The sequence below is a fragment of the Gracilinanus agilis genome, chromosome 3 (assembly GCF_016433145.1).
Source record: "Gracilinanus agilis isolate LMUSP501 chromosome 3, AgileGrace, whole genome shotgun sequence".
NCBI lineage: Eukaryota > Metazoa > Chordata > Mammalia > Didelphimorphia > Didelphidae > Gracilinanus > Gracilinanus agilis.
Window position 1 is genome coordinate 2,722,169 of NC_058132.1, and position 15,022 is coordinate 2,737,190.

The 15,022-nt window shown below is 38.1% G+C and overlaps 1 protein-coding gene across 1 annotated transcript in view; it reads left to right on the forward strand.

Annotated features, from left to right (window-relative positions):
- The window catches only part of LOC123239317 (zinc finger protein OZF-like), a 16,963-nt gene continuing 1,941 nt past the window's right edge, over positions 1-15,022 (forward strand). Inside the window, exons 1-3 of the mRNA XM_044666598.1 lie at positions 1-456; positions 541-902; positions 1,407-1,605. Of these exons, the coding sequence (XP_044522533.1) occupies positions 1-456; positions 541-902; positions 1,407-1,605 (1,017 nt within the window). The remainder of the gene's footprint in view (positions 457-540; positions 903-1,406; positions 1,606-15,022) is intronic.

Genomic DNA, 15,022 nt, shown 5'->3' on the forward strand with positions numbered 1-15,022 from the left:
ATGGAGAAACTTTATGAATGTAATCAATGTGGAAAGGCTTTCATTAGCATTCCTGGTCTTAGGTATCATGAGAAAATTCATACAGGAGAGAAATCTTATGCATGTAAACAGTGTGGAAAGGCTTTCACAAAGAGGAGCACTCTTGCTGAACATCAGAGAATCCATGCTGGAGAGGATCCTTATGAATGTAATCAATGTGGAAAAGCTTTTAGTGGCAGGAGTAGTTTTAGTAGACACCAGAGAATCCACACTGGGATGAAACCTTATGAATGTAATCAGTGTGGAAAGACTTTCAGAAGCATCCCTGGTCTTAGGTATCATGAGAAAATTCATACAGGAGAGAAACCTTATGAATGTAAACAGTGTGGAAAGGCTTTCACAAGGAGGAGCACTCTTGCTGAACATCAGCGAATCCATGCTGGAGAGGATCCTTATGAATGTAATCAATGTGGAAAGGCCTATAGATCCATCGCTGGTCTTAGGTATCATGAGAAAATTCATACAGGACTGAAACTTTATGAATGTCATCAATGTGGAAAGACTTTTAGAAGCAACTACCATCTTAGAATTCATCAGAGAATCCATACTGGAGAGAAACCTTATGAATGTAATCAATGTGGAAAAGCATTTAGCGTCAGGAGTAGTTTTAGTAGACACCAGAGAATCCACACTGGGATGAAACCTTATGAATGTAATCAATGTGGAAAGACTTTCAGAAGCATCCCTGGTCTTAGTTATCATGAAAAAATTCATACAGGAGAGAAACCTTATGAATGTAAACAGTGTGGAAAGGCTTTCACACGGAGTCACAGTCTTGATGTACATCAGAGAATCCACACTGGAGAGAAGCCTTATGAATGTAATCAATGTGGAAAGGCTTTCAGAAGCATTCCTGTTCTTAGGTATCATGAGAAAATTCATACAGGAGTGAAACCTTATAAATGTAATCAATGTGGAAAGACTTTCAGAAGCATTCCTGTTCTTAGGTATCATGAGAAAATTCATACAGGAGTGAAACCTTATAAATGTAATCAATGTGGAAAGTCCTTTAGAACCATAGCTATTCTTAGGTATCATGAGAAAATTCATAGTGGAGAGAAACCTTATAGATGTAATCAATGTGGAAAATCCTTTAGAACCATCGCTATTCTTAGGTATCATGAGAATATCCATACAGGACAGAAACCTTACAAATGTAAACAATGTGGAAAGGCTTTCACACGGAGTGGCCATCTTGCTGAACATCAGAGAATCCATGCTGGAGAGGATCCTTATGAATGTAATCAATGTGGAAAGGCCTATAGAACCGTCGCTGGTCTTAGGTATCATGAGAAAATTCATACAGGACTGAAACTTTATGAATGTCATCAATGTGGAAAGACCTTTAGAAGCAACTACCGTCTTAGAATTCATCAGAGAATCCACACTGGAGAGAAACCTTATGAATGTAATCAATGTGGAAAAGCTTTTCGCGGCAGGAGTGGTTTTATTAGACACCAAAGAATCCACAGTGGGATGAAACCTTATGAATGTAATCAATGTGGAAAGACTTTCAGAAGCATCCCTGGTCTTAGGTATCATGAGAAAATTCATACAGGAGAGAAACCTTATGAATGTAACCAATGTGGAAAGGCTTTTAGAAGTAGCTCCTATCTCGGGCAACACCAGAGAATCCACACTGAAAAGAAATTTTATGAGTATAATTGATGTGAAAAGACTTTCAGAAGCATCCTCAGTCTTAGGTAACATGAGAAAACTCACACAGGAGAGAATCCTTATAAATGTAAAAAGTGTTGAAAGATGGGCTCAGCCACTTCCCAGCTTTGTGACCCTGGGCAAGTCACTTGACCCCCATTGCCCACCCTTACCACTCTTCCACCTATGAGACAATACACCGAAATACAAGGGTTTAAAAAAAAAAAGTGTTGAAAGGGTTGCACACAATGTATACATCTTATTCCCCAGGTGAGAATCCACACTGGAGAAAAGTCTTATGCATACAATGAATATAGAATGGCTTTCACACAAAAGTCCAATCACAAATTCCATCAGGGAATCTACAACTGGAGAGAAATTTGTTATCTTTCAAAGTTACTTTTTAAAATTTAAATGTTTTTTAATCCCTTACTTATAATTTAGAATTGTAACATTTAAAATTAGGTTTGACTCAGTATGAAAGTTAAAAAAGTGAGATTGTAATTGCCATGTATAAAAATATTATCCTTTAAGAAAAAATGAGTGTTAGCAGCTTTTATTTATGACAAGGTGTAAGAGGGAAAATTAGATATTATATTTAAGGTGTGGTTGCCAGGAATCAATCAAATTCAGATGGATTCCATAATTAAAATAGACCCAAGTCAGGATGCGTTTTATGGTAGTTTATTTACAATTTGGCAAGGTAGAAGGTAGGGAAATAAAGAGAGGGAGAGGCTGGCCCGGGACCAACATAGGACCAGACCAAGAGAGGGTTAAAATGCTAATTAAACTTGGCTACTGGTCACAAGGCCTTAGCAATTAGAGAGGCAAAGAAGCCTTATTGAGGTAAAGACCCTAGAAACGCCAAGGTAGGCGAAAGGAAGTCAGCCTAACTTACCCAAGTGACAATTCAGAGGGGAAGCTGCCTGAGGTCTCAGCAGAGATCCTTCAGCACCAAGTTCAAAGTGCAAACTGCCTCAACAGAAAGTTTACCATCATACTTGAAGAGATAGCATCTTTTGTCACTTCCTGGAGGTCCACCTTTAGTTCAAGAGGACAAATGGCAGCCTCAAAACTGTTTTGGACTGCCCAAAGGGCAGTCCCTTGTTCTTGATTTGTTACTTATTGTCACGTGTGGGTAACTCATCTCCCCTCCCCATTAAGGGAGGTGGGGATGACATTATCTCTGGTGGCTGGAGTTTTAACTATGAATGGGCTTGAGCAAATTCCATTTACACAAAGGTAGAGATATTGAAAGTGGGAAATGGAGGAAGGAAGTAAAGAATTGTCTGCTCTACCAGCCTAAGTGTTGATCTTTTATAAACAATCTCACTTTTATAACCCTTGAATTGAGTCAAACCCCATTTAAAATCTTAAATTAAATGCGGAGGTTCAGGGTTAAGATGACAGCAGAGTAAAAAGCAGCTGCTTGACTTCTCCTAACCCACGCATATAGGACTCCTCAAGAAGACATAAAAACAAATCCAGAGGAAAGAAAGGACCCCACAACAGGGCGCAGCATCGGAGGTACATGGAATCGAGGCATTTCCATGCTATAAAGGGGCGAAACAGCTCTCACGAAAACACGTGCGGAGCAACCCCCTCCCCCACCCCACACCACCTACCGCACGAAAGCCAACACATGGGAGTCGGAGCAGGTTTGGGGCACCCATTGGGTCATTGGCAGCTCACCAGGACTTGTTCCTGGGAGCAGCAAGACTTGGGACCCCCTGGGAGGCTGAGAAAATCGCGGACTCTGAGCGCAGTCCCTGAGCCCAGGCTCAGGTGAAGGGGCTGACACAGGCATGGGCTGAGGCACGGATTAAAGCTCAGACTGGGGCGTGGACGAAGGGGCTGATTCTGAGTGCAGTAGCAGACCTTGAGTGGGGACCCAGTCCAGAGAGGTGCTTGACTACAGAATCAGCTCCCTGAGACTGTTAAAGGAGCTTCAGGCAGAAGAACCAGCAAGGAGACCACCAGGAGGCTTGTCTCAAAACAACTAGACTTTTGATCTCAGGAATCTAAAGGGCGCCGACAGATCCTGGGTGCGAGCCTAAAGCTGAGAGGGCACTCAGCTTACAATGGCAAGCCAGAATCATCAGGAAAACCAGAAGAGAAAGATGAAGAAAAAACCTTTAACACTTGACAACTTTTACACAGAAAAAATCCAGACAACAGAGGAAACAGCAAAGGTGAATAAACAAGTAACCATATCCAAACCTTCCCAAAACAATGAAAACGGGTCACAAGGTCTTGAAGAGTTCAAATCTGAGATTATAAGAAAGATGGAATAGATCTGGCAAGAAAATAACAGTTTAAAAGACAGAATTTCACAATTGGAAAGTGAGGCAAGTAAATCAAAGACCAGAAGTGACCAGATTGAAAAGGAAAACCAGACTCTAAAGGCTAGAATTGGGCATTTAGAAAAAGATGCCCCCAAATCAAAAGAATTAATAAGCAAATTGGAGACCAAAATCAAACAGCTGGAAAACAGGTCAGACCAAACTGAAAAGGAAAATCAAAAGCTTATAGCAGAAAACCAGTCTCTAAAGACAAGAATTGGACAAGTAGAAGCCAATGATCTATCAAGACAGCAAGAACAAATAAAACAAAGTCAAAAGACTGATAAAATAGAAGGAAACATGAAATATCTCAATGAGAAACTGACAGATCAAGAAAACAGATCTAGAAGAGACAATCTGAAAATCATTGGTCTTCCTGAAAAAGCAGAAATTAATAGAAATTTGGACTCCATACTAAAAGAAATTATTCAGCAAAATTGCCCTGAAGTTCTACAACAAGAGGGCAATATAGACATTGAAAGGATCCATAGATCACCATCTACATTAGACACTGAAAAGATAACCCCCAGGAATATAATAGCCAAACTCAAGAGCTTCCAAGTAAAAGAAAAATCTTACAAGAAGCCAGAAAGAGACAATTCAGATATCAAAGAGCACCAATCAGGATCTCACAGGATCTGGCAGCCACCACACTAAAAGACGGCAAGGCTTGGAATATGATATTCAGAAAGGCAAGAGAACTGGGTTTACAACCAAGGATCACCTACCCATCAAAACTGACTATATTCTTCCAGGGGAAAGTTTGGGCATTCAACAAGATAGAAAATTTCCAAGCATTTGCACAGAAAAGACCAGGACTAAATGGAAAGTTCAATATCCAACCATAAAAATCAAGAGAAACATGTAAAGGTAACTAAGAAACAGAAGGGAAAGTAAGAAAACTCATATTTTTAAAATTTGCCTCTTTAAGGGCTTCAATAAGATCTAATTATTGGTACTCCTCTGTGGGGAAATGTTATGTATAATGCTCTGTAGTGAACTCTGATCACTATTATAGCATTCACTATTATAATAATCAGAAGAATTATTCATAGGGAGAGGTTGGAATACTAAATGGTCTAAGAAGATATGGGTGCGAGGGAAAGAGGGGGGTGAATAGCATAGGACACCAAGAGAATCTTGAAGCAATGAGAAAAATAGGATATTCTATTACACACAAAGAGGGCATGGGAAGGGGAAGGGATGAATACTATTATAAGAAGGAGAGGAAGAGAGCATTAAGAAGTAATATTTAAACATTACTCTCAGTGTAATTAACCCTGAGAGGGAAGAGTAGTTATATCCATTGGAATATAAAACTATCTAACCCTACTGAGAAAGTCAGAAGGGATAAACGAAGGGGAGCAGGGGATTGGGGAGGTCAAAAAAGGGAGGAGAGAAGGGGGAGGGAATTCATTAGGCCTTAAAAATAAAAAGAGGGGAACAATAAGGGAGGGGGTAAAAAGGGAAGTAAATCAAGGGAGGGAAGAAGGGTTACTGGCTTAAAGCAAGCCACTGGTTTAAAAGGAAATAGTGTAAGAAGAAGGGATAGAATTAGGGGAGGATACCAAAATGTCGGCAAATACACAACTGATAATTATAACTCTGAATGTGAATGGGATGAACTCACCCATTAAACAGAAGAAAATAGCAGAGTGGCTTAGAAACCAAAATCCTAACATATGTTGTCTACAAGAAACACATATGAGGCGGTTGGACATACACAAGTTTAAAATAAAGGGCTTCAGCAAAATCTTTTGGGCTTCAAATGAGAAAAAAAAGGCAGGAGTGGCAATCATGATTTCTGATAAATCCAAAGTAAAAATAGATATGATTAAAAAAGACAGGGAAGGTAATTACATCCTGATAAAAGGCAGTATAGACAGTGAGAAAATAACATTGCTCAATATGTATGCACCAATGGCAGAACATCCAAATTTTTAAAGGAGAAACTTGTAAAGCTCAAGAAGGAAATAGATAGTAAAACCATACTAGTGGGAGATCTAAATATTCCTCTTTCAGATCTAGATAAATCTACCCAAAAAATAAGAAAGAGGTAAGAGAGGTGAATGAAGCCCTAGAAAAATTAGATTTAATAGATATGTGGAGAAAAATAAAGAGCGACAAAAAGGAATACACGTTCTTTTCAGCTGTACATGGTACATTCACAAAGATCGACCATGTAATAGGGCATAGAAACATTGCAAACAAATGCAAAAGAGCAGAAATAATAAATGTAATTTTCTCAGATCATAATGCAATAAAAATAATAATTAGTAAGGGCACCTGGACAGGCAAATCAAAAACGAATTGGAAATTAAATAATATGATTCTCCAAAACCACCTAGTCAAAGAAGAAATCATAGAAACAATCAACAATTTCATTGAAGAAAATGACAATGAAGAGACATCCTGCCAAACTCTGTGGGATGCAGCCAAGGCAGTACTCAGGGGGAAATTTATATCCTTGAGTGCATATATTAACAAATTAAGGAGGGCAGAGATTAATGAATTGGGCATGCAACTCAAAAAATTAGAAAGTGAGCAAATTAAAAATCCCCAGATGAAAACTAAATTAGAAATACTAAAAGTCAAGGGAGAAATTAATAAAATCAAAAGAACTATTGAATTAATAAATAAGACTACAAGCTGGTATTTTGAAAAAACAGATAAAATAGACAAAGTACTGGTCAATCTAATTATACAAGGAAAGAAGAAAACCAAATTGACAGTATCAAAGATGAAAAGGGAGACCTCACCTCTAATGAAGGGGAAATTAAGGCAATCATTAAAAACTATTTTGCCCAATTATATGGCAATAAATATAGCAATCTAAGAGATATGGATGAATATTTACAAAAATATAAATTGCCTAGATACCTAAATAATCCCATATCAGAAAAAGAAATTGAACAAGCCATCAAAGAACTCCCTAAGAAAAAATCTCCAGGGCCTGATGGATTCATAAGTGAATTCTATCAGACATTCAAAGAACAACTAATCCCAATACTACACAAATTATTTGATATAATAAGCAAAGAAGGAGTCCTACCAAATTCCTTTTATGACACAAATATGGTACTGATTCCAAAGCCAGGGAGATCAAAAACAGAGAAAGGAAACTACAGACCAATCTCCCTAATAACATAGATGCAAAAATCCTAAATAGAATAGTAGCAAAGAGACTCCAGCAAGTGATCAAGAAGATCATCCACCATGATCAGGTGGGATTTATACCAGGAATGCAAGGATGGTTCAACATTAGGAAAACCATCCACATAATTGACCATATCAACAGTCTAACAAACAAAAATCACATGATTATCTCAATAGATGCTGAAAAAGCCTTTGACAGAATACAGCACCCATTCCTATTGAACACACTCGAAAGTATAAGAATAGAAGGACCTTTCCTAAAAATGATAAACAATATATACCTAAAACCATCAACAAGCATCATATGCAATGGGGATAAATTAGAAGCCTTCCCAATAAGATCAAGAGTGAAACAAGGATGCCCATTATCACCTCTATTATTCAACATTGTACTAGAAACACTAGCAGTAGCAATTAGAGAAGAAAAAGAAATTGAAGGTATCAAAATAGGCAATGAGGAGACTAAGCTATCACTCTTTGCAGATGATATGATGGTCTACTTAAAAAATCCTAAAGAATCAACTAAGAAGCTTGTAGAAATAATCAACAACTTTCGCAAAGTTGCAGGATACAAAATAAATGCACATAAATCATCAGCATTTCTATAGATTTCCTACACATCACAGCAGCAAGAGGTAGAAAGAGAAACACCATTTAAAATCACCATAGATTATATAAAATACTTAGGAATCTATCTACCAAAACAGACACAGGAATTATACGAAAACAACTACAAAACACTTTCCAAACAAATAAAACTAGATCTAAACAATTGGAAAAACATTGATTGCTCATGGGTAGGACGAGCTAACATAATAAAAATGAACATTCTACCCAAATTAATTTACCTATTTAGAGCCATACCTATCAAACTACCAAAAAACTTTTTCACTGAATTAGGAAAAACTATAACAAAGTTCATTTGGGATAACAAAAGATCAAGAATATCAAGGGAAATAATGAAAAAAAAATGTGAAGGAAGAGGGCCTGGCAGTACCAGATATTAAACTATACTATAAAGCAGCGGTCATCAAAACAATATGGTACTGGCTAAGAGACAGAAGGGAGGATCAGTGGAATAGACTTGGGGTAAGTGACGTCAGCAAGACATTATATGATAAACCCAAAGAGCCCAATTTTTGGGACAAAAATCCACTATTTGACAAAAACTGTTGGGAAATTTGGAAAACAATATGGGAGAGATTAGGTTTAGATCAACATCTCACACCCTACACCAAGGTAAATTCAGAATGGGTGAATGACTTGAATATAAAGAGGGAAACTACAAATAAGTTAAGTGAACACAGAATAGTATACTTGCCAGATCTCTGGGAAAGGAAAGATTTTAAAACCAAGAAAGAGTTAAAATTACAAAATGTAAAATAAATTATTTTAATTATATAAAACTAAAAAGCTTTTGTACAAACCAAAACAATGTAGCCAAGATCAGAAGGGAAACAACAAATTGGGAAAAAATCTTTATAACAAAAAACTGACAAGGGTCTAATTACTCAAATATACAAGGAGTTAAATCAATTGTATAAAAAATCAAGCCATTCCCCAATTGAAAAATGGGCAAGAGATATGAATAGGCAATTTTCAGGTAAAGAAATCAAAACTATCAATAAGCACACACTCTAATAATTAGAGAAATGCAAATCAAAACAACTCTGAGGTATCACCTCACACCTAGCAGATTGGCTAAAATGAAAGAAGGGGAGAGTAATGAATGTTGGAGGGGATGTAGCAAAAGTGGGACATTAATGCATTGCTGGTGGAGCTGTGAACTGATCCAGCCATTCTGGCTGGCAATTTGGAATCACGCTCAAAGGGCTATAAAAGAATGCCTGCCTTTTGATCCAGCCATACCATTGCTGGGTTTGTACCCCAAAGAGATCATAGATAAACAGACTTGCACGAAAATATTTATAGCCGTGCTTTTTGTGGTGGCAAAAAACTGGAAAATGAGGGCATGGCCTTCAATTGGGGAATGGCTGAACAAATTGTGGTATCTGATGGTGATGGAATACTATTGTGCTCAAAGGAATAATAAACTGGAGGAATTCCATGTGAACTGGAAAGACCTCCAGGAATTGATGCAGAGTGAAAGGAGCAGAGCCAGAAGAACACTGTACACAGAGACTGATATACTGTGGTAAAATCGAATGTAATGGAACTCTGTACCAGCAGCAATGCAATGACCCAGGGCAATTCTGAGGGATTTATGGAAAAGATGCTACCCACATTCATAGGAAGAACAGCAAGAGAGGAAACAAGAAAATCAACTGCTTAAATACATGGGTTGATGAGGACATGATTGGGCATTGAAAGTACCATGCCAATGTAACTATCAACAATTTGGAAATAGGTCTTGATTAATGACACATGTTAAAACCAGTGGAAATGCATATTGGCCAGGGGAGGGGGGAGGTCGGGGGGTGAAGGGGAAAGTAAGAACATAAATCTTGTAACCATGTTAACTTTTCTAAAATATAAATATTAATAAATGTTTAAAGTTTAAAAAAAATCTTAAATTAATCCAATCCAATATTAGAATTTTCTGTGGACATTCCATAGACATTCCCATTTGCCCCCATTATGCCCAGAAGAGAAGTAACCTATCACTTAATTCTCTTTTAAAATTAGTGAAAACCCCTTGATCTTTTCTGGTCCTGATAGAAACTCACAGGCTTGTTTCCCCTATTTTTTTAGTATGGAGCTTGCTCTAGCATACTATGCAGGCTCTGGGACTATTCTGGAGGGGGTCATATGACCACTGGTTTTGTTTGCTAGGTTTGCATTAAATCAGTTCCCTCTGAAGTTCTTTTTAACACTCCCATTTTGATCTCAGTTCTCATGGCCTACATTCCAGTTTGGTTAGATAGATGGTCATCCCATGCCATCATCTGTGTGTGTTTTTTCCATTTGCATGTTCATGCACTGATCTACCATTTCCCTCATCTGCTTACAATCTGTCAGTCTCTCTTAGGCTATGATTCCTCAACTGGCCATGTTCTCCCTTCTCTGGCTTGACCCCTCAGTGAGTGATTCTGTTCATCTCTAGACTGAACTGCTTTGGGATATTAATCCCCTTATCACCCTCCAATTTTTTCTTGAGAAGTCTCAATCTTAGATCTGTTCTGTACTAGCAGCAATGCAATGACCCAGGGCAATTCTGAAGGATTTAACAGAAAGAACTCTACCCACATTCAAATTTCCCAGCAGTTTTTGTCAAATAGTGGATTTTTCTGCCAAAAGTTGGGCTCTTTGGGTTTATCATACACTGTCTTGCTGACGTCACTTACCCCAAGTCTATTCCACTGATCCTCCCTTCTGTCTCTTAGCCAGTACCATACTGTTTTGATGTCCGCTGCTTTATAGTATAGTTTAATATCTGGTACTGCTAGGACCCCTTCACATTTTTTTCATTATTTCCCTTGATAGTCTTGATCTTTTGTTATTCCAAATGAACTTTGTTATAGTTTTTTCTAATTCAGTAAAAAAGTTTTTTGGTAGTGTTATGATGATAATAACAGATAGTTTGGAGAAGCAGATAAATGTTTTCAGGGCCAAATATCACTTTAAGTTAAGAGCCAGAGATTGATAGGCTACAGTGAGGAAAGGAGGGGGTAAAACCCTCCTGATTCTCAAACCCCTCCCCCTCTAACTGCTTCTGCTTCAGTTGGTAATGAAGACAGCAATAGGATTCTTCTGGTGAGTTTCTCTTATGGCTGAAACTCCAATAATGTTCCTTTCTTAAATTTATATTCCTCTCAGGTCAGTTAGAGGAGATCTATAGAAATTAGTTATCTAACTGTTGAGGACAGAGGAGATCTCAAACTGGCAGCCAACAGGATTCAATCAAGAAGTTCAGACTGAATTGTAAGTATCTTCCAAATGATCATCAGGCACAGATTTGAAGGTAAAATGTTATATTAGGAATTAACAAGGAAAATTATATAAATCAGTGAAGGGTTTAGGATAAATGAAAGGTGACCCTAAACTGTTAAATTGATGCCCCCTTCCCCCTCCTCCCTGGAGGGATGAAGCACTTAACTAAAACTGGCTTTCTTGCTATAGATAAATATCTTACTCTCTAATTACTAAATAATTATATAATTATATTAATGAAGAATAGAAATGACAAATAGGCTAACTCTATGAGTAGAAAATACTGGCTTAAGCTACAATGGTTTCTCAGGAGAAACCCCAAGTCAGGAGAAACAAGCAGAGTATCTGCTCACATCCAATCCCACAAATTAACTGACTTCAACCCTTCTCAACTGCCCCTCACCCAAAGTTCTCCAGGAGGGTCCCCTGGAATTCTGTGTGAGGCTCTCCCTGTACCTTTGCAGGGATTCCATGCTTTGCATCTGCACACAACAGTAGTTTGATAGGTATGGCGCTAAATAGGTAAATTAATTTGGGTAGAATGGTCATTTTTATTAGGTTAGCTCATCCTACCCATGAGCAATCAATGTTTTTCCAATTGTTTAGATCTAGTTTTAATTGTTTGGAAAGTGTTTTGTACTTGTTTTTGTACAGTTCCTGTGTTTGTTTTGGTAGATAGATTCCTAAGTATTTTATATTGTCTAGGGTGATTTTAAATGGTGTTTCTCTTTCTACCTCTTGCTGCTGTGATGTGTTGGAAATATATAGAAATGGTGATGATTTATGTGCATTCTACCCACATTCAGACAAAGAACTACAGGAGAGGAAACACAGAAGAAAAACAACTGCTTGAACACTTGGGTTAATGCAGACATGATTGGGGATGTAGACCTGAAAGGACCACACCAATGCAACTATCAATAATATGTAAATAAGTCTTGATTGATGACACATGTTAAAACCAGTAGAAATGCTTGTTGGCTGGAGGGAGGGCAGAGGGAATTTTGAGGGGGTGAAGGGGAAAGTATAAAAAACATGAATCATGTAACCATGGAAAATTTTTCTAAAAATTAAAAAAAAGTAGAATTTGTGACCAGATGTGTAAATCAAGGCCAGTTTCTCTGAGTAAACCTACACTTTGTTCACAGAGGCACAACCCACCAAGAAAGTCAGTCTCTGCTTTTGGAATAGCCAAAAGACAGTGAACTGAGGGTGCAGTACACTTTTTTGGGGGTTGAAGTTAATGGAATGTACAGTGTATATTGAAAGCATGCTACAAATGGTCATTTTAATTTTCTTACATTAAGAGTGAAATGTAGTTTGCTACAGGTAGAACTCAACATAACTCACTTCAGATTCATAATTGATTTCCCATGTTTGGAGTTTATCACATGCCCGCAACGCTGGTAAAAAAACAATTCTAAAACTGTCTACATTAAAAAGAACAAGATTTTCATATATTTTCATTTCAGATGGAATTTTACATGAACTTAAAGAGGGATGAAAACGTTTAACGAGTAATAAAAAATCAATAATTTTACAAGTGTAGATGTTCAAAACTTCATGAAACTCAATTGATTTGTATTCATTTAACTAAAAACGAACCCACGAAACAAATTTCATAATATTTTTCTTATATTTCTAAGTATCCAATGAAATCAATTTACCTTGAACCCAATTTGAAGTGTAATCAAGGATTTAAATAAAACAAAACCAAAAACCTATAGAAATAAAGGAATTTCTTTTTCACAAAAAAATGAGAATTGCCTGAAATATCAAGGTAATATGTAAACAAACTTTTATGCTGCTCAATGAGTTCTGTCCAGTTCCTATAAGAAACTGGTAAGTAAATTGCACCATTTCTTTATAATTCACTTCATTGTGCAGGACTCAAATGAAAGTAAAGGTTTCATTCATTCCTTTTGCTACATAATTTAATAGCAAAGAAGGTTTAATGACTATTTTTGTATTTTCAAAAAAAGGTGGCAGAGATGGGCATCCATGTTTAGAAAAGCCAGCAGCTTTTTTCTCTGTACTCTGGGTAAGGTTTGGCCTAAAGCTTTAATACTATCCTGAAGAGCCACGCAGTTCCAACAACCCAGGGACATATTGCATAAGGTAGGACAAGGAGCTACCTACATAGTTATGTCTCTGTTTAATATGGGCAAGGTAAAGCAAGTCTGGGACTTTTTCAATGGCTGCCTGTTGTGTGAAGATGCAAAGCATGGAACCCTTGCAAAGATGCAGGGACAGCCTCACCCAGAATTCCAGGGGACCCCCCTGGAGAACTTTGGGTGAGGGGACAGTTGAGAAGGGTTGGAGACAGTTGATTTGTGGACGTTGAAGGGAGGAGACTCCTTGCTTACTTCTCCAGACTTGGGGTTCACTTGAGGGATCATTCTGGCATAGCCAGTGTGGTTATTAGTTAAAAATTAGCCTGATTAATAGGATTAGACTTATCAACTTCAACACAACAAATATTTAGTGATTAGAGAGTAAAGATATACATTAATAGCCAGAATGTCAGTTTTAGTTAAGTGCCTCAAACCCTCCTGTGGAAGGAGGGGGGAAGGGCAGCATTGACTTCACAGTTCAGGGTCACCTTTCATTATCCTAAAACCTTCATGAATCCTCCTAGTTTCCCTTGTTATTTCTTAATATAACCATTACCTTCAAATCTGTGCCTGGAGAATTATTTGGGAAAATACTCACAACTCAGTCTGGACATCAGTTTGAATCCTGTCTGCAGCCAGTTTAAGAAGACCTTCTCTGTCCTTAACAGTTAGATAGCTAGCCTCTATTTACTCGTCTGTCAGATCTATGAGGAATATAAATGAAAGAAAAGGAACATCATTGGGGTTTCAGCCATAACAGAAACTTACCAGAAGAATCTCAGTCCTATTTTCTTTACCAACTGAAACCAGCAACTGTTTAGGGGGGAGGGGTTTGAGATCCAGGAGTGTTTAGCCCCCTCCTTTTCCTCACAGAAGCCTGTCAATCTCTGGCTTTTGACTGGAAGCTCTATTTGGCCCTGACACATTTATCTGCTTCTCCAAATTATGTTATTATCAATCATAACACAGCCATGTAAGCCATAATCTTAGAGCTGTATCCAATTAGTGCATCTGGTCTGTATGTATATGCACATCCACGTTTCCATAAAGGCCCTTTTCACAACTGAGGGCTAGTTTGTGTCACATCAGTCAGACATCCCAAGGGGGCAGTGAATCAAAGGAGAAAAGGCTGAAGTGTTTTGCACATCTTTGTGGAAGAATGTAGATCATTTACTCTCGGGATTCCAGAAAGATCACTGGTGGGGCCTGAACAGCTTCTAGAGGACATCTGGGCAATCTGGCTTGGCTGAGTTTGAATACAGGAGAGCCTCTAGGACAAGCAGTCACACTCATTCTTGTCCAAATCCACTCTGGCTCTTCTGCTGCAAATTGAAGTTTCCCCTTTGGCTCCTCTAGATGTTCTATGGTGGGAGATCCCTACCTTTAATTAAAGCCAGCGTGACTTCCTGGGAACCAGGTTTCCTTGCCAAGTTTTTCTTTTTTCTTTTTTTTTTTTTTAAACCTTAATGTTTGGTGTATTGTCTTACAGGTGGAAGAGTGGTAAGGGTGGGCAATGGGGGTCAAGTGACTTGCCCAGGGTCACACAGCTTGGAAGTGACTGAAACCAGATTTGAACCGAGGACCTCTGGTCTCTAGGCCTGACTCTCAATCCACTGAGCTACCCAGCTGCCCCCTGCCAAGTTTTTCAATGCAAACTCTGAGGAAGATAACATGGTGGACTCCTCTGACAAGCCTGTAAGATGGAGTCAAATCTGAGCTAAGCTTCCTGTGCCTGGAAGCCCCAAGTTTCCATCAAAACAAGTTGTTTCATATTCCTGATATGGACCCCATTTCCCCAAAACTACACCAGCAGATTACAATGAG